Here is a 27,611-nt window from a genome sequence, read left to right as displayed (position 1 = left end):
CCTCCCAGGCTCACGCAACTGGCCTCCGGTTTGTTTTCTTCTTAGCTCTATTGCGTCTATCCAAGACTTTCTTTTCTTTCGTCCAGAAATAAAGGACCATTCCAGTGTTTTTAAATAGCGAGAACGAAGGGGTTAGAACCGATATTTCAGTGCTTTCCCGATTTATTATGCACGGAAACGTCCGAGCTCCACGGCCGTGCTTCCTAGCCGGCCGCCATGTTCCCCCGGTACTTGTGATTTGTGGTGGGTTCTACACACTACCAGTCTGCAGTACTTCCCTATGGCTTCATAACAGTATCTTGAATGTTCACAAAGGTAATGACAGTGGTTGCCGCCCATCTCGGAAGGTTGGGCATCCCCTTTTTTCTGTACTGAGATCACAGACTAATCAAAACCAGTTTGCCGAAGGTAATGTCACACCATCTGCAGTCAACAGCATGTCTGATGTAGATCATAGGCTTTTCCATCAGTGAACCCCAGTCACACCTGTGGCCCTCCCAATGATTTAAGTTCATAGGCTCGAAACTTAACACCACCCTTCTCCATGCTTTTCCTCCCACCTCTGAGGTTCGCCGACTTGCAGGAAATGGTCCCATCCTTTCACCAAGACACGATCCTGTCAAGAGAGTGCTGAGATTTCTAGGTCTGCACGGTTCCTGCATTCTCCTGGTCATGCACACAGTTTGGCACATGAGGGCCCAAGTGTGGTGCCCCTGCAGGCAGTGGCTGTAGAATGGGGAGACCTGTGGGATATCATCATGCGCTCCTCCAATGCTGTACCACAAGTGGCTTATTGAGGCTACGAAGCAAACCTGGGCAGCAGGATGGCCTTCACTCCCACCCCAAACCCTGACTACAGTAAGTGACTGATGCCTCCACCTTAGAGTGGGGAGCCCACCTGGAGATCAGAAGCCTCTGGTCGCCAGAATATCAGGTCCTTCACATCAAGCTGCTGGAGCTACAGTTAATTCAGCTGATGCTCAAGGCCTTTCTCTCCTCCATCCAATGTTGGTCCATCCAGATCTTGACAGACAACACAGCAGCGATGTATGTCAACAAGTAAGGGAGAGTCGGATCTCACCTCCTTTGCCTGGAGGCGTTGAGACCGTGATCTTGAGCACACCATCACGGCATCTGGCTCACCACCAATCATTTAGCTTGGTCTCTGAATCTCAGAACCGACAGCCTGAGCTGGTGTTATCTTGCTGATTATGGGTCATTTTTTCTACTGGAGGTAGTCCAGGACATCTTTGCCCAGTAGGCCACTTCTCAGCTGGATTTTTTTCCCTCTTCAGAAAATGCTCAAAATCAGCAGTTCTGCACGTTCTTGTATCCGTTGAGGCGTGCCTTGCAGGCCGCATTTCAGCGGAAGTTGAACTTTCAGCTGCATGACTTGTTTCTCCCAACCCCCACCCCCAACCCATGATTCCTCGAGTTCTGAGGAAGATTCCCCAAGACCTGGCCCAGGTCATTCTCATCGCCCCAGATTAGTCAAGAAGGTGTGCTGTGCATACCTCTGCTTCTCTGTGTCCCCTGAATCACCTTCCATTCAGTCCAGACCTTCTCTCCCAGTCGAGGGAATGGTTCCTCATCTAAGTTTCCAGATCCTCCACCTACATGCTTGGAGATTGAACAAGAACATCTGCTTTCTTTTCACCAGCCACTGGAGATGGTAGACAGCATCTTGTCAGTGTGTTGCCCATCCAGTAAATCTGCTTACTTGGGCAGATGGATCAATTTTGTTGCATGGGTTGGACAATAATGTTGACCCCCTTGCAGGCCAAGCCATCACAGGTCCTGCATTAAAGCACTTTCTCTTGCTCAGAGGGGTTGTGAGATGAGGACTGTCAAGGGGTATTTTGCTGCCTTGTGTGCATTCCTTTGTCTGCCGGACCAGCCATCTCTTTTCAATTACCCCATTGTCATGCGTTGACAAATATATATATATCGTCCAACTCCCTATGTTGATGCATCAGTGGAACTTTAATTTAGTCTTGACTTTTCTCATGTCGTCCACTGTGTTTTTCGTGACTATTACTTCTGTCAGACTGGTGAGCGAGTAGTAAGCTGTTGCTTCCCCTCCTCCTTTACCTGTTTTTATCCTGACAGATTGGTGTTGAGAACCAGGACAGCTTTCCTGCCAAATGTGGCGACTCCTTTCAATCTGGGTCCCTTCATCATCCTCCCGACCTTTAACTCCCCCCTCCCCATCCTGTGGAGGAGGAGCAGTAACATTGGTTGGATCATAGGCGGACAGGCCTAGTAACTTCTATGTGGACTGCATCAAGGAAATACGAATGGATGACAAGCTCATTGTCAGATACTGCGATGCTAAAAAGGGTAAGGAGGTGAAGAGAAGGAATCAGTCAGTCAGTCAGTCAGTCAAATAACTTTATTTCGGTTCCACAGAGGAATCATAAAAGTATACATCAATATAAAAAACACAGTATAAAACTACAATACAATTTTACATATTTCTGGATTCCAATACATTCAATATCGATTTCTAATAGCAAGTGCGGATCTAATAAAACTTAGTACAGCATTACAGATGTTTGGGTTTGACAAAGATAATAAGTATTCATATCCCTCTTTGTAATAACATGATCCAAAGGATAATAGTAAAGGTCTAATAAAAGTATTTCTTGGGACCTTATACAGGGCACAAAAAAGAATAAGGTGCAAAGTATTTTGCGACACCTTATTATTACAGGGGCAAAAAGGTAATTTCTCACACCACCCCCCCTTGCTTTGGATAAGCAAAAAGGAAGTGTAGAGTGTTAAGGCGAAACCTAGTTAAATAAAAACGCCATTGTGTATTAGTAATATATGACAGATAAAAAGGTCGCGCCAGTTTGCCCCTGACACATAAAACATGTTCACTGTTCCTTAAGGTACCCAATTTAGAACCATAAACATTTTTTATATTTAACTTAGCATCCTTTTCGATCACGTCAGGGTTTTTAAACATGTTTCCTAAGCCAATCTTATAAAGGGTATCCCCAACATATCGCAGCCATGGAATCTCCCTATAATAATCAAGTTTAAGGCAATCTTGGAGGATCTCTTTTGTCAGTTTCAATTCCTCCGATTGCCAAACTTTAGCCCATAGTAATAATGGAGCTACATGTATAGTATCGGTCACAAACTCCATTCCAACCTCCCCATGGCAAAAACTATTTGAGGAGCCTAATGGGACTGATAGGAGACGTTTTATAAATTTATTCTCCATAATCTGGAGCTTTTCGCAATTTTGTGACCCCCAAACTCCAGCACCAAAAGTTATAACAGATACACACTTAGCTTTATACAAGGATATTATTTCTGCTATTCGCCGCTGTCCTAATTTGCTGGCAAAACGAAAAAGCGCTTCAACTAATTGTGTAACCTTTTGGACCCGAACTAATATCAAGGGTTCCCAGTTCAGTTTTTTGTTAAAAAGGTTACCCAAATAATTAAAGTTATCAACTTTTTCTATAATTGAGTCCCTCACTATATAGTTGCGGGTTTTAACACTTCTTGAACCGCAAGTCATGGCAAATGATTTAGTAAAATTTACCCCCAAATCCAAATTTCCCATAAATTTATCAAAAGCATTTAAACAAGTCTGCATGCTATTGGGGGTGAGGGTCATTGAAACAGTATCATCTGCGTATGACAACATTGGGATTCTTTTGCCATTAATCTGTGGAAAATCAGCACAGGTTTCTAACAGAAAACTTTCTAATCCATTAGTATAGACCAGAAATAAAAAGGGAGCTAAAATGCATCCCTGACGGACACCTTCAGTGGACAATATAGGTCTAGTCCTCTCCCCACCAGGGCCATATCGCACTCTCACCATTGTTGCGGCGTGGAGCCTACGAAGCAAGGTATCCAAAGGCTCCTCAAACCCCATAGCCTCCATCATCCGCCACAACTTATCCCTACACACAGTGTCAAAAGCACTGGACAAGTCCATAAATGCCAAGTGAATGGAACTACTCTTGGCACCCATGTACTTGCCCATAATTAATGCTAAATTTAGGCACTGCTCGGTGGTTCCTTTCCCTCTTCTAAATCCATATTGGGAATCCACAATAACCCCCTTTGTCTCTGCCCAAGTTTCAAGGCGAGCCAATATCACCCTACCCATTAGTTTGCATGATGCATCTATTAGTGATATTGGCCTATAGCAGCGTGGATCCGACTTGTCACCCTTCTTAAAAATGGGTACCACCACTGCTTCTTTCCAAGAAGTTGGGATGGGGCCCAAAATTATTGCCTTAAAAACATTCAAAAGTAATAAGGACCAAACCTCCAAATTATGTTTAAAAAGATCCAAGGGCACTGCATCTGGGCCTGGGGCCTTTAAGGCAGCCCCCTTGGTTAGGGCTATTTTAACCTCTGTAAGCGTTAAGGAGTCACTAAATGATTTTGCTGACGCCACATTAAAATCTCCTACTCCCGTGGTAGCATTCAACAATATCTCGTTTGGATTAAAGATTTTGCTATAATGAGCTACCCAGGAGTCTTCAGATATATGTACTCGAATGGTACTTTCTTCACCTGTTTTCAAAAAAGGCCGGTTTATTACCTCCCAGAAAAGTCTATTATCCCTTAAATCAGCCGCTTTTTCTAGATCTTCCCATGCCTTGGTCCGTAAATCATTTTTCCTTTTACTGACAGCATCTCTATACCTTTTTCTAGCTAATTTAACCAAATCCCTATCACGTGGGGCTTGGCGTAAAGCCTTTAGTAAACATGTGTGGGCAGATGAACATTCTTCATCAAACCATTTAGGTCCCCTATCTGATTTCCTCCCTCCTAACTTTACAAGATGTGAAGCAACATTTCCCAGTAGTAATTCAAAATTCTTGACTATACAATCTGGGTCAGATATAGGCATCAAACAGGATTCTATCTTGTCCTTATTATCCTTGAAAACATCTATCTCCAATTGCCCCACATCCACTTTCTCCCACCTTATGGTCACTCCCTGGTTTTGGCTATATACTATTGATTGTTCCACAGTTTGTGTTTTTTCAAAAACCAGGTTAAAGCACAAAATCAAGGGATTGTGGTCACTAGCAGGGTTTGCCTCAATTTTAAAATCTTTTAGAAAGTGATAGAAACCCTTATATACCAATAGCAAAATCAATTATACTCATTCTGCCACCAGTACCTTGGAAAGTAGGTATATTCTGTGCACCAGAGAAACTAGGCATATCCAAAATACATAAATCATTATTCACAACAATACTATTTAGAGCCTCCCCCTGTTTTGAATGAGTAAAATGAGCCATAGGTTCATCAGTTGGATCCATCAGACCGCATACTCTAGATCCACTGAATTTACATAGCTCACAATTAAAATCACCTAACCATATAATAAAAAGAGGGAAAACCCTGTTTGTTACCTTAGTAATTTCTTCCTGCAAATTTTCAATAACCACAGTTACTTGAGAATCGAATATATTGTAATACCAATTTATAAGAAGAATGGTTACTGGGAATAAATCCTCGATCATGAGCAGTTGATACCAAGGTGATTCCACCACTCGTGTCACATGTGTTAAATTATGTTTTTCAGAAATAGCTGTAACAAGTCCACCTTTTGCTCTCCCAACTTGTGATGGTGTGGCACAAACATTAAACATTTGGAAACCATCCAGACTCTGATCCACAGTACTCCATGTCTCCTGGAGGCAAGCAACATCAAAAGATTTGATGTAATCTAGCCAGGCAGGATCCTCTAATCTCCGCCCAAGGCCAGCTATATTCCAAGAAATTAAACGAAAACAGCTTTGCTCTGCCCAATTACCCTTTTTTTCCCCGTAAGAGTTTCCCTTTGGACTGATTTAAGTCCAATCCACCTGCTCTTATTTCTATACCTTTAGTTACTATTTCGGGATAGAGGGGATTTATATCACTAATTATACAGGGATCATCTCCACACCACAGATCCAAGGCAGGGGTAGGATTGGTTTTTCCTATAGATCCCATATTCGCATAAATAACCTCATCCCTTTCTCCACAATTAACTACAGAATGAATATGTTGCTCAGAAAAATATTGGAGTGTATTTCTAACCTTTGGATCTTCTACTTCGTTTTCATTATCGATCCTTATCTTCGGATCATCACACTGAATAAGTTCATAACGAGATACCAAGGCAGAAATAGACATAGCCTCCTTAATCTGTAGGGGAAATGTAGACGACTTATCCCGAGCGGATCTTTTTTGTAGGGGAATTGGATTCAGTCAATCATTTACATCCATAGAGGTTAAAGGGTGAAACATATTAAATAAAGGAATATTCCAAAATTCCCTTGGGTCTGTAAGAGGGTAGTTGTCTGAAATAGAATATCTATTTTGATAATTATGTGGTGGAAAAGAATTAACATTTCTATTAAAAAGGGCAGGGATAGCCAAAATCGTACGTTTTTCCTGATGATAAGGGGTATTCAAGCCATGCCTCATCTGGGGTTTATTCGAGGGGATCATCATAGTCTCCGGGTAAAAGTATGTCAAGTTTCGAGATGAAACTCCTCCATCACTTCTACCCGGAAACCAGTCACTAATATAAGTGACCACCCTATGGTCCCGGAAATTTACAATAATTATGTCACCTTCTATGTCCTTAGGGCGTAAGCCCACCCAATGACATCTTCTCACTGAGACGATGTCTCCATTCAGATGTAAAGGTAATGGTCTATTCTAACGTAGCCAATGAATTACCTTGTTTTTCAAGCTATTATTTGTTTCCACATTTCCCTCTTGGACAACAGGGACACCTGTTAGAATAATGACAAAATTAGATGAGTCCGGGGGCAAATCTACTATATTTTTAACATTGGGTTTTCCTCTGTTAGGAGGATTTATTTGGGTGGAGGGTAATTTATTTATATAAGCAGGCTTTAAGGTCACTGATCGAGTCTTCTCTTAACTTATAACTTTTATAACTGTAGTATCTGATGTATCCACTGATTTCATAGAATTCCCATTAGTAGGTCATTTATCAGATCTGACAGTAGATGGGTATTGCCTACATTGATTTGTTATTGGTGGTTTTATTGTAGGTCTAGTTTCATTTGAAATAGCTGGAGTAATTGAATTTAAATTTACTAACGGAGTGGGGGCCGGAAGAAGCCGTTCCAATTTTTCATCCAATCTTTTAAGCCTCTCGGTAAGTGGAAGAATGAGAGACTTTAGGAGACTTTCAACTGCACCCAAAAACCCTTCATCAAGAAAAGATTTATGGTCTGTGGTAAGTTTCCCAGCATTTACTTCTTTCCCCACTACATCTGATGGAATTTCTTTTAAAGCATCCAAATGAGGCGCCTTCCACGGGTTGCCAACCTCATTTTTTTGGCCGCCCTTCCTCCTTCTCTTCCTAACTGGAGAGCATACAACTCCTCTGCTCCCTTTGCTTATATATTTATCACGTGTTCTACTAATTTTAACAGTAGGTTGAGATTCAAGCAATGTGACTACCTCAGTTTGGATCTTCAGAGGTGGAGGTAAAATAATGCTATTAGAGTGGGGTGCAGAGTTTAAAGGTAAAGGAGTATTAAGATCAATAAGATTATTGGATGCAGCCGTGATCGGATTAGCATCACCTTCCACAGCTATATCCAGGACCTCCAATGGTGGCTGACTATTTTGAAAGATTAAGGGAATATTATCTGTATTAAATAGCTCCGCATCCGTCTCAATATGCGTACTATCGTGTATCAAAGTACTCGTGGTAACCTTCTCATAAATGGGAGTTGCCTGTCTCTTAAGCAGCTCAATTGAGAGACGACGCTCGGCCCTCCTCTCAGCTAGAGCTAACTCTTTGTCAATGTCTTTGGTAGCTCTAACAAAATACTTGTCGAGGGGGCCGAGTATAGAGACACCTACACAATTAGGGAGAGAATTAGAAAGAGAGTTGGAAATAGAACTAGACACCCCTAGTTAATAATGCGGTAAAATGTATATTTAAATAAAACAAATAAAAAGAGGGGGGTATAGGGACGAAGAAACCAGGTTACTACACTCAGTAAGCAAATCAATATAAAACTCTTTCGTCTCAATTAATTCCAGAGGTACACAGTATTAAATGGTAATTATAAGCCCAGAATATAAAACATAAATATTAAAAAAACTTCTAATATCAGAACTAATTAGGGGGGTGGCCCAGCCCAGCCTCCTTCGGCCCCTGACGGCCACAGACGGTCCCGCCCTTGTCCCGGGCTACTCCCGGCGCGCTCACGCTCAGCGTGAAGAGCACAATGTATTTATAGATCAGTCCGATGGAGGGGGGCGTGTCAGGCAGGCCGGGAGAGCGGCCCAGCTGATGGCGATAGGGTCTGGCGAGGCCTCCTGGGAGAGGTAGTCCCGCTGCTCGCAGCCCTGCCCACGCACTTCTTCACCCTCGGCAGTCTCCGTAGATTGAGGACAAACTACAGCAAAGGTCAGGTTACACAATTCCGCAATGCCCAGCACACGAAGCGGGACCCGCGCAGCGGGTTCCGCGAGGCGCTGCGATGGGAGCAGAAAGAAAAGGGCAGCGTGACTGGATTCCACAAGTCAGGTAAAACAGCGTCCCAGTGAATGAAGAGAACGCCGAAGATTTTAAGTCCGATGGAGAGGGGCGTGTCAGGCAGGCAGGGAGAGCAGCCCAGCTGATGGCGATAGGGTCTGGCGAGGCCTCCTGGGAGAGGTAGTCCCGCTGCTCGCAGCCCTGCCCACGCACTTCTTCACCCTCGGCAGTCTCCGTAGATTGAGGACAAACCACAGCAAAGGTCCAGGTTACACAATTCCGCAATGCCCAGCACACGAAGCGGGACCCGCGCAGCGGGTTCCGCGAGGCGCTGCGATGGGAGCAGAAAGAAAAGGGCAGCGTGACTGGATTCCACAAGTCAGGTAAAACAGCGTCCCCTCAAAATGGATCATCCTTTGCATCAAAACCTGCTGTGCTTTGGCTATAATAGATCCTTCAAAAAAAGCTAATTTCACCAGAGCCAAGTCTATGACTTCTGCCCTTGTCAGAGGTGTCCGGATCTCCGAGATTTAAAAGGTAGTGACGTGGTCATACTTTAGCCATGCATTACTGCTTGGGTTCCTTTGTACATGGGGATGGACTCTTTACCAGGTCCGTTCTGCAGCATTTCCGTGTCTAACCTTCAATCAACACTCCTCCAGGGCTGGGTTACTGCTCTGAACTCTGTTCTGCAGGTGAGAAATCTGCAGGTAGAATTATCGAACAGAGGAAAACGGTACTTATTTGCTGTAACGATCTTTCTGGTGGGTAAACTTGTCCCTGCACATTCCTCACCAACCTGCCCGCTGCCCTGTTTGATGGATGAGCTATACGGAGAGTTAATAAGATCTCAATTTATCTAATGGTACTGCACTACTCTGTCCATGTAAATCCGTCCCTACGCCTCGAAGACTTGGAAAAAATGAAGGAAAAAATACGTTGCGCTGGTGCTGGCCACTATATGACTTTCGGATAGTCATCTAATGTCACTTCCTACCAGCACTGGGAAAACATTGAGGTTTCTGGATCTGATGCCTGGGATTATTTTACAGTTGAGGAATGTGCATGTGGGTGGAGTATACACCAGAAAGATAGATTGCTTTTCAGTCTGGAGCTAGTTGATCTGGGCCTGAATACCAGGATGAGTAATTTACAAAAGTTGGTGCTCAAGTCCAAATAATCTATAAATGCTACAAGGAAATCTAGTACATATTATAAACTTAAAGTAGTTCTAGCAGATAGAACCGCATCATCTGCATAAAGTAATGCCATGTTGGGTTTGGAGCCAACTAGACGCAAATCCTAGGGTGGTCTCCAACTTATTAATATATAGCATAAATAGAAAGGGATCTAAGATGCATCTTTGTCTGACACCCGGATTGATTTCAGAGGTCTGTGAACAGCAGCTGTCCAAGCCATATCCTACTGATGAAGACATGTTTCTATGGAAGTCCTATAGAAAATAGGCAATGTTCTGGTCTATCCCTAAAGTTAGCATAATATTTTATAATTAATCCCTGTTAACCCTATCAAAGGCAGATATTAGATCCATAACGACCATGTTTTGAGTTTCCAGCTTGGCCACTTTATATCAATCGGAGGGTGTACGTTTAGGCTTATGTAGCTGTGGAAATACACACCCGTTTCCTAGCACAAGGTCGTTTGTGCTCCTGCTCCGTGATGAGGTGAATGTTTTGTTTATGGAGGAAACTTCGGAGTACTGAGCTTCATAGAGAACCTGTCTACACAAGGGGAGCGAGTGCAAAGCGGCAGATCAGACCTCAGTCTTAGCTTCTGGCTGGGCTTAGCTCTCTGGCGATAGACTTTTTACGACCTGTCTTGGACTTAGCAAAGCAGCCTGTATAATAGGTCACGGAATGGGGGTCACAGAATGACATACTCAATGAATTTAATTAGGCATCTAACTATTTGCGACCCTCTGTGATTGACTATAAAACAGGAATGTTTTTGCATTCCCAAACATGATATAGTGGGTTTTTTTTTTTTTACTATTTTAAGCAGCCTGTGTATTGTTTTCTGTTTGGGAATACATTACTCCCGTAAAGTTATCTGCTATGACTTACAAAGGGGATGGTGTTCTAAAGGGAGACAGTTCAGTTATCACCTTCTTTGAAGAGTTGGTAACTGAATACTAGTTAGATCCGGCAATTGTGGTTACAAACGATTGATCCATACCATTGAGGCTTACAATCAGGAGCGACACCCTTTCATGCTCTTGATGGTTCAGAATGGTTAAAAAACATAAAAATCTTGCCCATTTTGTACTATCACATTACCCCAGAGACAGAATTGGGAACGCCCTTCGATACATCAGTCCCCTTTTCTAACAAGTCAGAATTGATAGCAGGTCACTTGCTAAACACCTGAGTTTCTAAAGATTCAATGCAAGGTGTAGAGACAGATGCCTGTGAAAAGAGTGCGATCACAGTGCACATGGGATAGTGGTGAAAACATGACACAAGACTTTCCACATGCCAACAAAACGTATAGCAGCAAGGTGTCCCATTGTTAAGTCTGATACCTTCAGCAAATCCTGGCTTTTAACCAAACCGCACTTTACTGCTGTGTTTTTTTAGCCCATAGTTTCAATGTTAACAGCAACATTTCAATCCCAGAATATAATGTGATATCTGTTAAATGATCAGGACTGACATAAAGTCAGACATTTGCCACAGGAACACCTGGAAGATTATGAATGTCTATGCAACCGCAGCACCACCTTAATGTAGTCAAGGAGTGCAGAAAAACAATTTCCAGTGACTTAGACTGCATGGCTACGAATTAAAGTGGTGTAATTATAAATTGTAAAGGTTTCACAATGTACAATGCTATTGGCAGGGTCGACCACCCCTACGGTGTCATAATTTTCAGTAACTGAGTAGCTGATTGACTCCCAACTGTGTCCAGGAATTTGTTTCTTGAAACATTTGAATATAACCCTCAAACATTTTTTAATCCTTTAATAGCCCCTCAAATCAGACATACTCCTCCTGACAGAGTTAGAGTGAGGAGTAATGTAATGAAAGGAGATGTGAGTGAGAGCGCAAAACACAGGCTTTCTATGCTTTAAACAGTCTTAACATAAGTCTATTGGACACGCTACTAATGGAAAGACACTACATACCCTTAATTGCTTCTCTTTAAATGTTATATATGTTTCATAACATTCATTGAAAAACACTGATGAGCACTGATTTCAAAAGGTTTGCAAAGCGCTACTGAAATCCACAAGAAAATGAACACGAAAAAAAGGACGGTGTACACGTGACACTGTTGAGTTGGTAAACCCTGTGATTTTTGTGATTTCATTCATCGCGGGGTTTGCGATCACACATTTATTTAGTACATCACGCCCTGAAGTACTTAAACACTGGATGCCTTTCTGATTCTCCTAATCGTTTTTATTTTAGGATTTTTTATAGCGGCCTTCTATGGCAAAAAGGTGACATTTTGTTGCAGTTAGATGTGGAAAATATGCCCAGCTGCACACTTTGTACATATGACACATGAGAATTGTTAAATGAAGTCCTGATTCAAACACTGCGTACAATTGAATGACTAACTTACTACAATCGCGGTCATTAATGAAGGAGAGATGACTGTCATCTGAGTTAATCATTCGTCATAACATTATACCAAGATCACCGAGTAAGTTAACCGTTCTCCACTGATCTCTACATTGCCTTGAAGGTCACAAGTTTGAGTCCTGGCAAGCTAAGTCAGCTTTCCAGTCTTCTGAGTTGGCCACGTTGATTACGAATACATTGGGTAATTGTTACACCTGCTAAAAACTGGAAAGATAAAAGTTGAGAGCAAGCGATTATTCCATAATGGATTGTCACCGAATTATAAGAGGACATCCACACAAAGTATTTTGATATGGCAAAGGATGCTTAGTGAATCAAAATACAAAATTGCTTTGAGATAATGTGTATTTTTGTTTATTGGCAAGGGCCCGGCAGGTTTTTAAAAGTAAAATTTTACAAAAGCCAAGATTAAATTAGCACTAAAAGAGCTGGCACCTAACGCCAGGCCTTTTGGTTTTGCCAATGCTGGTTTTATTTTTTCACTCGCCCATATATTACTAAAAGAAAAAAAAATCAATCAGAAGATGTAATTGTAGATCACGGAATTACACGGAAAATGAAGTCATTGCTACTATGTTTATTTAAACTTAATTTTTTGCCATTCTTTTGTTTTAGGCGCAGGTTCTTGGTCACCAAGAATACCCTCCCTCTTCTGTGTTCCACATGCCGAGGTCATCTTCTCGACAGCCGTCTGCCCCGCCGGCTCACCTTCAGCACAGTAGCCACCAAGGTCCAACCATGTACTATCCCGGTGGTTCAACGGAGGACCTCCAGCCTGGTCACACCTCTGCCTCGCTTATCAAGGCTATCAGAGAGGAGCTGTTGCGGCTCTCTCAGAAGCAGACTGCGGTACAGAATTTCCATAGCTGATTCTGGCACCGTTCTAGTTGCTGTGAACCTACAGTACTTCCTATGGAAGCAAGACTCAACAAAGAACCCATGGGGAATTGGAAGCAAGTGAGAATCGTCTGTGGTCGGAGTTTGCCAGATAGGAGCCTACCACAAAAAAATAAGGGTGAAAAGAGCAGTGCATCATGCAACTTCCACGTCTTCTCCTTACCTACGTATAATTGGTGATCATTTTTCTAGATTTATTGTGGTTCTATTAAGCATCCTTAAATTTCAGGTTTACAGCAGACTCTTTTAATTCAAGCACATATGTGCAGGCAGATATGAACAGATGAGTTGTTAGGATTCGTCTCTAAAGGAAATGAAAATGTTCAACTTAATATCAGTTCTAGGAAAAGAGAAGATGATGATCTGATACCATTGTGGTAGGGTTCCCAGCGTTTGATTAGATGACTTCTGTGTTTGGACATCATTGTCAAAATGGAAAAAGTTTTGTTGACATTTGCAGATTAGTTACAAACGAGGAGGATGGGAAGCAAAATAACTAATGTTTTTTATTTTTAACCTACCTTGCTGGTAATGGACCAGGGAAATCTTTCTGAGAGGACTTCCTATCCTGTGCTTTTTTCCTGTATCTTCCGGTGCTTAAGCGTCAAGTAACCCTTGGCGTCCATCATGGCCTTTGCATCATGGACCCTAACCAGAAACTGGGTTAAGAAGTACACTATTCCAAAGGGAAAGAGAATTAAAGACTTTGAAGATCTTCATATTTATAAAAATGGAAATGCTGGTTTAGATTTTAAAGCCAGCAATGAGTCGCAAAGCACATGTCCGTTTTTGTACTTTGTAGGCACACATTAATAGCACTGTAGTAGCGTGTCTGTTTGCCCAACAGAAGTAACTTATTATGTATCTGACTGGTTTGTTGAGTTACGTAGAATGCCAGGCTTAGTACTAACATAATAGCACTGAACGGTCCTTTCTAAGGATTGTCACACGAGCTGTATTTTCAGCAAAACTGTCAAGAAATGCACTTTTTCTGGAAAACAGTGGTTTACATAATCGTGATCCATTCATATTGCCTTACTGACAAATATGGCACAATGATGTGTTCTAGAAATCTTTGCTGTGGGCATGCCCAATCCTGTCGTTTCCTTGACTGTGGCTTGACCTTTTCTTCGGTTACTCCGGAGTTCTTGGTATTGCATTGGTGTGCAGGTCAGTTATGTGGTGCCTTTTTGAGCTCTCCGCTTATCCTTTCCGTTTTTTTTTATTGTTTAAAGATTCCCGTTTCAGTATGTGCTCTTGAAGCATTTGCATAACCTATGACTGGTCAGGTCTGCTGTTAATTTCTGAATTTTATTGATTGGTCATGAAACACTTAGCTAATCATTCTCCTGCCATTGGCGATTGGAGAGCAGGGAGTCAATTGATCTCCAGAAGTTGGCTTTCTGTAGCACTTAGACTTTTATCAAAGCAATATATTTTCATTAACCCCAGGACGTTTGGCTTCTGCTATAAATAATTAACTGGCACTTTGTGATTGTGGTCACGGCCTCATGGGTCCTCTCCTGTTCGATTCTAAATACATTTTTCAGTTTTTTGCATTTGATACATTTACATTGAATATTAGTTACCTTGCAAAAGACTGTTACATTGATTTCAGAGACCTATTTGTAACAATAGCTTTAATTGAGAAGTAGCTGAAAAATGAAAGTGAAACCTCATACTTCAAGCATTTTGTCTTACCCAGTTTTACTTGATCCATATATTTTACAGGTTAGGGGCTGTTTTCTCCTTCAGGTTATAGAACCAGGATTTAACGAGTAGTGAAAAATGATGATTTTTAAATATACATGTTTTCTGTTTGTATTTTTGAAAGACTCACTAAGACTCTATATTTTCTATTCTCTTAACAGCAACAATGCGTAGCATTGATAGGCACATGGTGACCTTTTTATGCAGCCCCCAGCTATATATTTTCAAGCTGCGTACCCCTTGACCAATCGGGATGGGATTGCCTTGGCTCAACTCCCCTGAATTTGTTTTTCCGTCATACTGGGACTCCAGGGCTGGATATTCTGCATTTTGAAGGATATGTTCGGAATTCTCTGAGTGCAGTAGATACCTTTTGAAGTTACAGTGCCTGAACAGCCTCGCCTGAGAGCAGAAAGTGCTCCTTCGAGCAACCTCTGTTCACTTACTTCCCCCTCCCTGGCAGACCACACCCAGACCCTCTGCATCATCTTGGACAGCAAGTTATCCATACAGAAACATCAATTGCCGTCTCATCCGCTGCTTCCACACCCTAAGCATGCTCTGAAATTTCCAGGTGGCTCCAAATCCACACCAGAAGGACAGTCATTCGGCCCTCATCACCAGCAGGCTGGACTTTGGGAACACACTCATCGTAGGAATCACCACAAGCCTCCTGAAAAGACTACAGACATTACAAAACTCTACGGCAAGACTCATCCTCGACCTCCAAAGATGAACCCTCATCACTCCACACCTCAAGAAGCTACACTGACTGCCGATCCAGAGGCGATGCCAGTTCAAGATGTTGACCCATACTTACAAAGCCCTGCGCAATGAAGAACCAGCATACATGAACAAACAAATGACCTTTCACCAACCGACCAGACACCTGCGATCTGCCTCCCGCTTCCTCCAAGACAACCCTACCCCCCTCCGAAGATTCACTGAGCCAACAGCAGCTGTCACTCCTTCTCTTACCTTGCGGCCCAAACCTGGAATTACCTCCCCCTGCACTTTTGGACCACCCCATTCCTCCGAGATTTCAGGAAAGGGCTCAAGACCTGGCTCTTCGAATGAACAGAGCACCTCGTGGCAGCTAGCAAATCCAGCGCCTTGAGACCCTCATAGGTGAATTGCTGAGCTTTATAAATCCTGTTTAAATGATTACGACTTACATGTCAGAATTAAGGAAAGGGTTTATATAACCTAAACATGGAAATGTTCCACACGCTTTCAAAAACAGTGGCATTGAGCATTCAGCAGCTGTGGTGATAAGATCCAAGTGACACCACAAGTGACTCAAGTTTCGGGTTGATGGTCGGCCAGTAAAATGTATCCAGAGATGTGCTCTTCAAAGCTCAGATCTAGATATGTCAATTATCATAGCTGTCTCTCCATCAAGCTACTTATAACCACAATAGCACAATGGTTATAATGGAAGACAAACAATCACGTAATCCCATGAAACCTCACCAGTCTTTTGAACTCTCACATTTTCTGTCTAATTGTTCTTATAAGAATTTGTTAATGTAAGAAGTCAGCATTGACAACCATGTTTTATATCTGCAAGCATAGTGATACAAAACCGCTGGAATTCCAAGCTGAGTGGAGGTCATCCCAAACACCAGTGGCATAACCCCCTCAGATTTCTTTGTCGTAGATATTCATTGAACATGGTCTTTTTGGGCCCCCCCTGAAGGGTTTGAGCGCCTGTGCACCACAGGGGCTTGTGTAATGCAATGTTTTAAACTGTCTCCGTGCATACTTCATGGGTTACTTGCCATGCTTTCATTCAAGACATATTCCAAAATAGGTAGTTCTTCACTTTAATCTCTTTGGAACAGCAGAAAATGCAATTTATTCAAACTTTGCATTTGTGGGTCCCCAACTGAGCACTGTGCAGATGGCAGTTTTTATCAGGTACAGAGAATTATTCTGTTCCTTTCCTCTGCAGCCTCTAATACCCAACATTGCTGAGAAACCCTGTCTGCTCTATGCAGCATAATTCCCATAACCTGAAGTGAGTCCGAGAATTCTGGAAATCCTGACTGAAGTCCTGTTCAATTCCCTGTCAGTCTTCACTTCATTACTAACCACAAGTAAAGGACGGAGATTGCACCGTGATCCATCAACCCTGATACTAGCGGAATTGCTGCCTAAAATTTAGAGCTTAACTTCTGGGCTCAATCAAAGATTCTTGAGCATTTTGTTCGGGACAATATATTCTTCAACAAAACATTACAATAAATTATTTGTCCCCTCCAAGCGAATATGTCATATTTTATAGTGTTGGCAGAATCCAGCGTACACCAGTTAGTGTTCACAAGGCTTCTGTACACAGCCATAAAATAGGTCCGGAGGTTTTTTGTGTGCCATTTCTGAAATGAAAAAAAAAGTATTGTTGAGAAAGAGTCAGTCTTTCAATGTCAGTTACAAGCTGGGAGTTGAATGAGGATTTTCAAATCTAATGGGCAGACATCATTAATACAACATCAAATTTCTTTCATTGAAATTTCTGATTTTAGTGACCCTACTCTTAGCCATAAGAGTGAGACAGGGGTAGTCCTTCTTCATTAATCTCTTATTCGTGTGTTTGAGTAGTAACAACGACATGATGAGGACACAACAGAAGTTTGCTACTGAATTGTTTTCAGGCTTTAACCTAAACAAGACAGTATGCCTGCCATTTCTCTTTCAAAATCCTTAATTTAATATTCTCTTAACATTTGATTTCCTTGCAATACTTGTGGATAAATTGTTCAACAGTATGTGGATTTGTTAAAGAGCCAATTTTGCATTTGAAACAACTTATCCAGCAACTGTATATTTCATAAGTTCACATATGAATGGACCTTCTCTCTGTATTTTCCCTTTCCAAGAGGTAGATTGACTGCACAATATGTAATTGTTTGCAGAATGCTGCCAATGATAACTGTTGACATAGAAATTCCTAAAATTCCAACCTCAACTGTGGATAATGTTGAAAAATGCTAAATAAGTACACTTAAATGTAAGTATTATTTTCAAACAGTCATGTGGCTTTTGATTCAGTGGGAATTGTAGGCTAAATGGGTTGTTACTGTAACTGCAATAGCAAGCTATTTTGGAATGGGACAGCCCGCAGTCCAATTATTTTGATCCTCATCCCAAATGACAGATCACAAACCATGCACTGGAAGCAAGCTTTAATCCTGATAATCAAGTAGGATAGGCAATGGGATCAATTAGAGAACTGCAAACGTACCGAACAACATGATCCTCAGAAAAACAACATGGTTGCGGACATCTCCCTTACATCTCACATTTTAGGAAAATACAGTGAGAAAAATACAGGTTTATTTAAAGTTTTTGTTTTTCTTGTAACAAGATCGCTGCTATATTTTAATGTTTACACACTGTAAGTGATAGTGTGGTGCAATGATATGGGTCTCTGGTAGTAGCTCTGCACCTTTTGCAATTTGAAAAGAGTTTATTTACATATCTCTGGTCTACAAGAAAAACCTATATTTCTATTCTTTTTTTTTTTTCTTTCTTTTTTTTTTTTTTAACAAGTGATCACTGTTCTCTTCCCTTTCTGAGATTGTCAATAGTATCTGCTAGCCTTCTAAAAGTGAATCCGTTTATGCTGAAAAGGTGTATTTCTTTAAATGATTTATTAGTTCACCTTAATGAAGTAGGGTGACCTAATGCGAGAAATTGATACCTTTTTACAAAAAAAAGGTCCTGCAATTATGAACTACCATTGTGATTTAAGCATTTGGACTCCATTAATTCCATAAAGAACAGCACAGATAATGCTGACGTTTACCATGATCCAAATAAACATGCCCTATCTAATGGACAAGCATCTTGTAAATCTACTTAATGGAGAATGAATGCAATCTGACAGAGTTCCAGAATGTGCCTCCTTTTTACCATAAAGCTTAGACTGGAACAGATTTACGCTATAGTGGTTACCTTTTGGCAAAGACCTTCCACAAGCTGGAGGGCAAGTCATTTTTGATAAGTCTTTAGTTGGAATTCTGGATGTCCCTTCGACCACCATAGTGGCATAGAAGGATTTTTAACAAAGTTATTATTTAACCACATTCACGTGGCTTTCCAGAACTTTTTCCTGAATTACTGATCTGCGGGACTCCAGACTTCCTTGACTACACAAGACTAAGCATTCTGTAGGTTTAAGGCAATTTCAATCCTTCAGTGAGTAATGCTGACATTTGTGATACCCTAGATGGACTGGTTTTAAAATGACATTTTCTGCTTCTGCCAAATTTCTCCTTCTGTTTGCAGAACGTTTAAAACGGAAATTTAATAGGGCTAAAATGTCTCTAATATCACTGCACTAGGAAATCGAAATAGGAGTTACAGTTGAAGACTTTAAAATGATTCCTGTCTTACACCGATTCAGAACATAACGAGTTTGAAAATCAAAAGTATGCTGGGCATCATATAGAATGTCTGTAAAATTGCACTGAGCTTAATTTGAAGTATAGGTAATATTGACCTGGTAAGTTAGTTTAAGGTGCTGGTCATTTGTGTTTTGTCCCTTCCAGGAAGTTACAGTCCTCTATTAATAAGGTATTCTTAGCTCACCTTGAGTAACGTAACTTGAGCAGCACGATTATACTCTGGAAGAATTGTTTGTTGTGATTTATACAGCAGTACATTCAAGAAATAAAGAACATCAAGTAAGCTATAGGTTCTTGTGTCTTTGGATAGGCAAGCTTAGAAGGAGGGAGGTTTGGTACAGCCCTAAGCGCTAGTTCATAGTGTAGAGCTTCCTCCTCCTACCTCCAGATTTCGAGGTTTTGCCATGGAACATTGACCCTTTCAGGGGTGTTTGAAGGGTGAACACTACAGCATTGGTGAAATTATACTATTCATTAGCCCCCAAATTCTCTAACCAGATCACACCCATCTTTACTAGAAAATCATGTACCCTGCCCAGAGAGAGTGGCTTGTGTCTGAAAACCTTCCTGCAGAACCCTTTCTGCAAAAGGACTTCTACATGATGGGTGGAGATGCTGTGGGCCTTGGAACTCCTTTCAGATCTCTAGCTCTCTCCCTATTTGTTTATACCAACTCTCCAAGAGAACAGTCTTCAGACCTCCCTGCAAATTTCTGTCAAGATCCATGTTTGGCAGGTGGAGAACTGAAGTCGTTGGAAACAGGCAGAAATCCCCCTTTTATTGTGGACAGTAATCTAAGCACTAACAGGTATTTTCTTCCTTCCCCTGACCTAATGTTAACCTTGAGAGACCTTTCTGGGAGAGGTCTAAAGGTCTACTTGGAGCATCTACATTCTTTAATTATTTTCTGCCTCCGACAGAAATCTAAAATCATTTTAATCTATTGTCAGTTAGAAAACTAAGGTAAATAGGCTTACTTTCATATCTCATAAATAATAAGAATGATCCTAAATCTGTTCAAGTGTCTCCTCGTGCAGATAGCATTTTGCAAGGTACATCTTACCAGCAACTCCGATCAAATACAAAATAATTATATGAAATAATTAGCTGTTTCAACTGACCGCTTTGATAAACAAAAGTCTGATAATGTGACTTTTTCGTGAAGGGTACAACGTATCTTAATTCTCCACCCTATTGCTGATAGAGAGAGTGAGGGTAGACCGAGAAATTATGAGGGTGAGAATGATAAAATTAGAAATAAAGATGTCAGAATGTAGAGGTGACACGAATGAACAAGAATGCATTAAAAGAGGGAAACCAGTATAATATGAAGTGGAAGGTGTAGAGAATGAAAGGAGGAGATAGAAGTGGGTTGTGGAGGGGTTAAAATGGTGATGAGACGAGACAGACCGGCAGGGAAAAGGCTAAGAGGTAAGAAAGAGGAGGTAGCATTTAAACCTTCAGCTTCAATTTGAAGAACTTATTGCTACTATTGTCGGTAAACTAAAGTTTTAAATCCCTCTGCATACCAACAATCTGTAATATTGTAGCCTTCTTGTGCCTGCAAGTATAGTACTGCATTCTCTGCAGCAGGGCTCTGTAAGATTGAAGTTTTCTTTGTTAGCAAAAGGCCGCACAGAGGTTTCAGCAGAAAGGTCTGTATCTTTTTACCATAGCTTTGGATGTTCTGGACCCTGTTGTGTAGAAACATTGGAAATTCTCTCATTCTATATGCATGCTAGCCCTCACTTTATGCTCTAAATTTCCGTTTCTTTGCAGGAGGGCAATATATAACATATTACATGGTGATTAATACTTTGTGGTATTTGTAGGCTGTAGGTGTAAACCGCAAGCAAAATATGGTCTCAATAATTCAGACTTTCACTCTCTGCCCACTGATGTTTGTTTGTTTCTCTATTGAGGCACTAGACCTCACGTAAAACGTAGACCTTTTCACCTTTTCCAGCCTAGACCCGGAATCTAGCAATGTGTGCCAGAAACCAGACCTTTGCTCCTTCTTTAGGCATTAAAATAGGAATGGCTAGTGAAGGGTACCCTTTTTGCTGAATCACTATCATCCACAGTGGTGAATAAATGAAGAAGTTGGTTTACCACTGACAATGCCTCATTTCAGTGTGCTCCAAGCCTTGGATGAAGGAAGTGATGTAAACATGTATATTGCTGTCGCATTCGTCAAATATGGCTGGATAGGCACCAAAGTCGGACTAAATAATCAATGTCCTTGAGGGACTTCTTTAGGGAACAGTTAAAGATTGCTTCTATTAAATTTAAAGCTTTGTTGAAAAGCTCTAGTAACCCTTTTGGCTTCTTAGGGACTGTGCTCTTACATGGTGATGTACAGATTTACCCTGAGTTTGTGGGTGATCATACCAAATTCTAACATGCATTACAGTTGCAACAGTAATAAAAAGCAAATAGGAAACTGTAAATTATATTAAATATCTGAACATTTGAATATACAACATAAGCAAAAAGGGCCGTTAATGAACCACAAAGGAGATCCTCTTTCTGTTGGTTTTAAATCCTAAAAATCATAATGGGAGTTATATTATTGAAGAGTAAGTTAGTAACACCCGGAGTACCATTGGACTGTAACTCCTATAGCGTATATATCAAAAAAGGTGATTTCATGTTTTAATCTTGATAAGAGTTTTCTCTGAATTTTCTCTCTTAAAGACAAGACAAAAATTGCTCACTAAAGAAATTCAGTGAATTTTTTTTTACACAGCTTCTAAAAGTCACAATTCATCACATCTTTTATATTCTTTTTTCTGTGTTTTATCTTTATATAAACACTGTTTCAATTGCTGGCTTGTTCATCTGGTTGATGGAGCAGCATGTTCTGTTCTCATAGATTTCATATTAACTTTTCCTAGGTATCCTGGAGAGATTTGCAGTAATATTAGTAACATAATTCCCTTTATTTTTTGTTCGCTTTAATAATAATTGCCACGTGCAAGTTTTGTTGCTGCAGAGACTCCTTGACAGCAAGGAACTATGGTAGAGCAAGAGTAGTGCAGAGTGGAAAAGGTGCAAGACAACCTTTCAAAATACATGCAGCTTTAACCTAGACTGGACCTGGAAATTCAAAAGGAAAACATGATATTCATTGAACAAAAGGACCATGGCCAAACAGGCCTTTTATTCCACTGAGCATTTCTCTGGAGGACTGGAGTCCTTGGAGACAATGTTGAAAGCCCAGGCTGTTTCTGGTGCCTCTGTCACTTTCCTTCCTCGAGGTTAACAGCAGAATGCATGTTAAGGCTACATGAGAAGAAGGGAAGGTAGAGAGAAAGCGACCAGAGAGGGGTATAAGAGGAAATAGGGAGAGAGTGAATGGATGTATGGGTGGGTGGGTGGAAGTGAGGTATAGTGCAAGCTGATAAAGGCAGTAGGTGACTGGTTTGAGCATTTTGACATGACTGATTTTTGTTTCCCTAGTCGGCCCTGGTAAAGACCTTACAAAAAGCACCACTGAAAACTGCTAAGGCATCCGTTGAGTTTGTGTCATGGGTCAGCAACAGTTCAGTGTGCTGATGGGCAGCTTCATGTTTTCTTTTAGCCAAGGCTTAATTGGGTTTCTGGCATCTAATGAAGAGATGATGTGTCTAAGAATATGGTATTTGGTGACTAGCCTTCACCAAAGACGGCATCAAAAACAAAGTGATGGATGAAATGCTTGAATTAATCTGAACCACTAGCAATAGCTCAGGCCGCCTCCCAGTCCATTGTTTTTTGCCCACCATGCCACCTCAGTTTGGACCCAGCCATATGCAAATCAGTCTTGACCCTGCTCCAGGAGGGAACAGTCCACTTCAAGCTGCCATTTCAGGGCCACCATGAACTGGCACAACCACCTAGGACCGTCTTTGCCCTTATTAGGGTTCGTCAGCCAGGCTTAGCTTGGTTCCTGTGACATAGTGAGCATATGACCCTCGTCTGGGCATACCCGCCCACACGAGGGGGATCACAAACAAAGTGATTGATGGAATGTTTTAATTATTAATCTCTGCCTCCGGCAATTGCTCTGGCCGTATCCCAACCCATCATTTTTGCCCACCAAGTCATCTCAGTTTGGACCCAGCCATGCGCAAATCAGTCTTGGCCCTGCTCCAATGGGGACAGTCCAGCCTGAGGTGCCAGGCCAGGTCCTCCCTAAATCTGAGCAATAAGCACCCCAGGACAGATTTTACTATTATTAGGGCTCATCAGACAGGTATAGTTTGGTTCCAGTGGCACCACAGTAAGCACAGGACCCACATCTGGGCATAACCATCACACTAGGGCAGGGTTCTCCAGAGTCAGTCAGTCAGATTTTTAAGATAACTACATTTATCTAAATAGGGGTATGATAAAAATCGAGCATGGATCCAGCCCTCCAGGGTCGTCTTTGGAGAACCCTGCACTGTGGCATCAAAAACAAAATGATGGATGGAACACTTGAATTAATCTCAGCCACTAGCAAGCACTCAGGGCCACATCCCAATCCATTGTTCTGATAGGAGCAAAGTCAAGACTGATTTGCATATGGCTGGGTCCAAACTGTGGTGTCATGGTATGTAAAATAACGATGAGCTGGGATGCGGGCTTAGTAATTACCAGTGGCTGAGATTAATTCAAGCCTTCCATCCATCACTTTTTTGGGTACTTCAGTGTGTTGCTTTAGTACAATGACAATGCCCAAACAATCCTGTGCACACTGTGCCACTGGAACCAAACTATTCCTGGCTGATAAGCCTTGAGGGTGAAACTTGTCCTTGGTTACTTGTCTTCTGGTTCAGGGAGGACCCGGCCTGGCAGTTTGGGCTGGATTGTTCCCATTGGAGCAGGGTCAAGACTGATTTGCATATGGCAAGGTCCAAACTGAGGTGGCATAGTGTGTGAATTAACAATTGACTGCAATGCAGCCCTGAGTTTTTACCAGCGGCTGAGATTAATTCAAGCATTCCATGCATCACTTTTTTGTATATTTCAGTGACTCACCGAAGAGATATCTCCTTAAAAAATTATTTCACTTATCTAGACTGCTGGGGTAAAGCCGGAGGCAATGTTAAGAGTAATAGCGTTACCTCCCTGTATGTCATCCAGGTTTATAAATGTGCAGTTATTGATGGGGCATAACCGAAAGTAACACTGTTTTCACACATTTATTTGTGCTCAGCTTTGATGGGCCTTGTGCTGTTGTAAATCATTTTCCGTCTTGATGTACTGTGATGTGGTTCTACACCATAATATTGCTATATGTGTAGAAGAGCAAAATGAGTGGTAGCTGGATTACTTCTCATTTTTCCATGAATATACATTACAGCATGACTCTACATAAGCCTCTGAATTTAAATGAAGGCACTAATTGCTTCCCTCAGTCTCAAGTCAGTGCTGTGAATTGATTGTATTGTGACTTGAAAGTTTTGTGACCAAACAACCAGGGGTAAAATGTAGGTAGAACAACAAAATCAACTTATATTTATTTGCTCCTTTTCCCTACGGTCCACCTCAAGATATCTTTTCACCGCCATTACTTTTGAGTTTGTTTGGGGATGCAAAATATTGGCTCAAGAAGTCAATAAACAACATGAGCCACTCTATCAATGTCTTCAGTTTTCTGCTTTTTGCTTTAACACTGTTCATTTTTTATATTTGGCCAGTTTGTAGACCTAATATACAGTAGCACATCTGTTATCTGTAAGCTTGTAAATATCTGAGTTTATATATATATATATATATATATATATATATATATATATATATATATATAGTGTGTGTGTGGAGAGAGATATTGGCTGGCAGGCCCAGCTCCATGATGCATTTTGTCTTCTCTGTGATGTTTTTTAGCATGTGAAAATAATGGGGTTGTACTGATGAACAAATGTTTTGCGATTGTTTGTTACCCACTGGTACCATTACCAAGCATGTAAATAACAAAAAAAGCAAATACTAAATAAAAATCTCCACAAAACGTATGGTTTTCAGTCTTCATCCACTTTTGTTTCATGTTATCTGAAGTATGTATGTATACAGTATTTCTGTAGAGCAAGCCTAGCCAAAAGGCTGCAGAGTGCTATACATGATCAAAGACAAGCCAGCTAGTAATAGGAGAGCAAGAGGGATGCGGAGAGTTAATACCGTTGCGATGTAGTCTTTTTTTATAAAGAAGTGAGTCATCCACTCTTTTCTATATTGGAGCAGCGTTGGGCACTCCACGTGGACACGGGGATGTTGTTCCATGTGCATACAATGAAAAAGTCCTAGTGTCTTGCTTTTTTTTTTTTTTTTTTTTTTTTTACATATCTTAGTCTGAGTCTGTGTGTGATTCAATAACCACCAAAGTTGGTTAGATTGTCTGCAACATTATCGGTTGTGCTGGTGATGATGACTTGGAGTACTATCAGGATGGAGTTGGTACATTTCTTTTTCTTAGGCCCTGGATGAGACATTATGTACTTCTCTAAGGGTTGTCACCATGGAGTCTGGTGCAAGAGTGGATGCGCTTGAACAGCAGTTCTGAAGTCTTTTTCTGGAGGAAACAGTTCATCTTTATCTTCAGAAGAGATAGCTGGTACCAGGCCATTTTATTTTGGCACTAAGTTACTTGAGGGTGAATTTGGTGTTCTGGATGAATCCAAGTGAATTGGTATTTGGTGAAAGTTGGGGTCAAAGCCATTAATATTCATAACATTGAGCCCTGTTTGTAATGTATCTTGTTTGTTATATTCTTGACAAATAGGAATTATGTCTTGGTTGGGTTGAGCTTCAGGTAAAGGCTGGACATTCAGGTGTGGATGATGTGCTTGCAATGTTTGAGACATTGGCTGTTTAAAACAGAGGAGATTTCCAAGTGGATTTGTGAATCATTGGCATATTGGTGGATCTTAATGCTGTTATTTGGTAAGTACCAGGGGTCAGGTACATTTTGAAGATGACAAGAGACTGTATGGAACCCTGGAAGACTCTACAGGTGATTGGGATCTTTTTTGACATTGACCTGCTCATGTGAACAAACTGGTGTCGATTAAAAAGGTAGCAGGAGAATCAGTGAAGGCCATTGCCAGTGAATTCCATTTAAGACTCCAGGGTGCATAGGAGGGTAAGATGGTTGACTGTATCAAAGACAGCTGAGAGGTCTTCATCTGTGGTCAAGAGAACATTGTCGCTAATGTGTAAGGTTGCTGTGTCCCTGCTGCAGCATGATCAAAAGCCAGACTGGTTGTTGTACTCTAGATGATTAGCGTTGATGTGATCCTGAAGTTTAACATTTACTGCTTTTGTCAGATCTTAATGATGAAAGGGAGGTGAGTGATGGGCCGGTATTTGGCAAAACCCTTAAGTATCTAGTGTAGGTTTCTTTAGGAGTGGGAGCATCTGGTCTATCTTGAGAGCTTCTTGAAAGATGCCTTGAGTGAGGGATACATTTACAATGCTAAGTAGAAGTAAGAGAACATCGATGAAGGACAATGGTAAGACATAATTTTCATAGGAAGTGGTTGAGGGTGTCAGCGAGATGTAAGAGAGATAGGGTTTTGAAGCGTTATCATTACAGGATTCTACAGCAAAAGGTGGATGTAAGAGATGAATTAGGCTTGGTGCTGTCACATCTTCTGATGTCTTTGATGTATTTATTACAGTGCACCTTTTGAAGTTGCTCATATTAATAACCTTGTGTAGGAGAGTAGGGTCTGCAATCCTATGATCACCCAGATTTTTGCTTTTTGCTGCACTGGTTTACGACTTTCCCTGGCTGTGGGCCTGCTAATCAGACCCACAGCCTAGCTGTTCTCTCTATCCAAATTGTACTCAGGTACTGAATTGGCACTGGGCCCTCTCCAAGTCCCTGTACCCAGGGCTGAGGTGTACCCAGAAGTCTCCCAGGGGCTGAAGCATGTATTATGCCACCCCTGGGCTGACTAACTAAACTGACACAACTGGCTGCACGACAGCTGGGGCAAGGTGGTGTACTCACCCTATGCTTTAGATATAGTATACCTATATCTAACCCTAAAATGGACACACAGATCTCCTATCAGTCACTCCTATGGCAGCCCTTAACAATCCTGAAGGCAGAGTGCTTGGAATCGTGTGAGATGGTGCTCTGGCATGAGCTGAGCCTGTCTGCGGCTTTCGGGATCCATCCCTTAGCCGTTTCCATGATATCGCATACCATATACTCTTAAGTGCATTATAATCCTCGCGGTTATATGCCAACTCTGGTATCGCTTTATCAAAACATGTCGAGTAAGGTGTCATACGAATTGGAATACTAACCCCTCGCCAATTCTGGCGACGGGGTTAGCATTCCACCCTTCTAGAGGGACACGACATGTATGTAACCCCTAACCCCGGTTAAAGTCAAACAGAGCCTCAGCTCCACAAAAAGGATGCTGCCACCGAGGCACAAGTCTGCCCTCCTGCTGCTGGGAGTCCTCCCAGAGCAGGAGATAAGGACAAAGGGTTTCCTGCCAGGGG

General features: G+C 41.5%; 1 protein-coding gene across 1 annotated transcript in view; it reads left to right on the top strand.

Moving 5' to 3' along the window:
- The window catches only part of KIAA1549 (KIAA1549 ortholog), a 938,976-nt gene extending 913,884 nt beyond the window's left edge, over window positions 1-25,092 (top strand). Inside the window, exon 20 of the mRNA XM_078673003.1 lies at window positions 12,730-25,092. Coding sequence (XP_078529129.1) covers window positions 12,730-12,984 — 255 coding nt within the window. The 3' untranslated portion in view covers window positions 12,985-25,092. The remainder of the gene's footprint in view (window positions 1-12,729) is intronic.
- Window positions 25,093-27,611: the final 2,519 nt, after the last annotated feature.

The sequence above is a fragment of the Lissotriton helveticus genome, chromosome 1_1 (assembly GCF_964261635.1).
Source record: "Lissotriton helveticus chromosome 1_1, aLisHel1.1, whole genome shotgun sequence".
NCBI lineage: Eukaryota > Metazoa > Chordata > Amphibia > Caudata > Salamandridae > Lissotriton > Lissotriton helveticus.
This window is presented reverse-complemented; position numbering and strand designations above follow the sequence as displayed.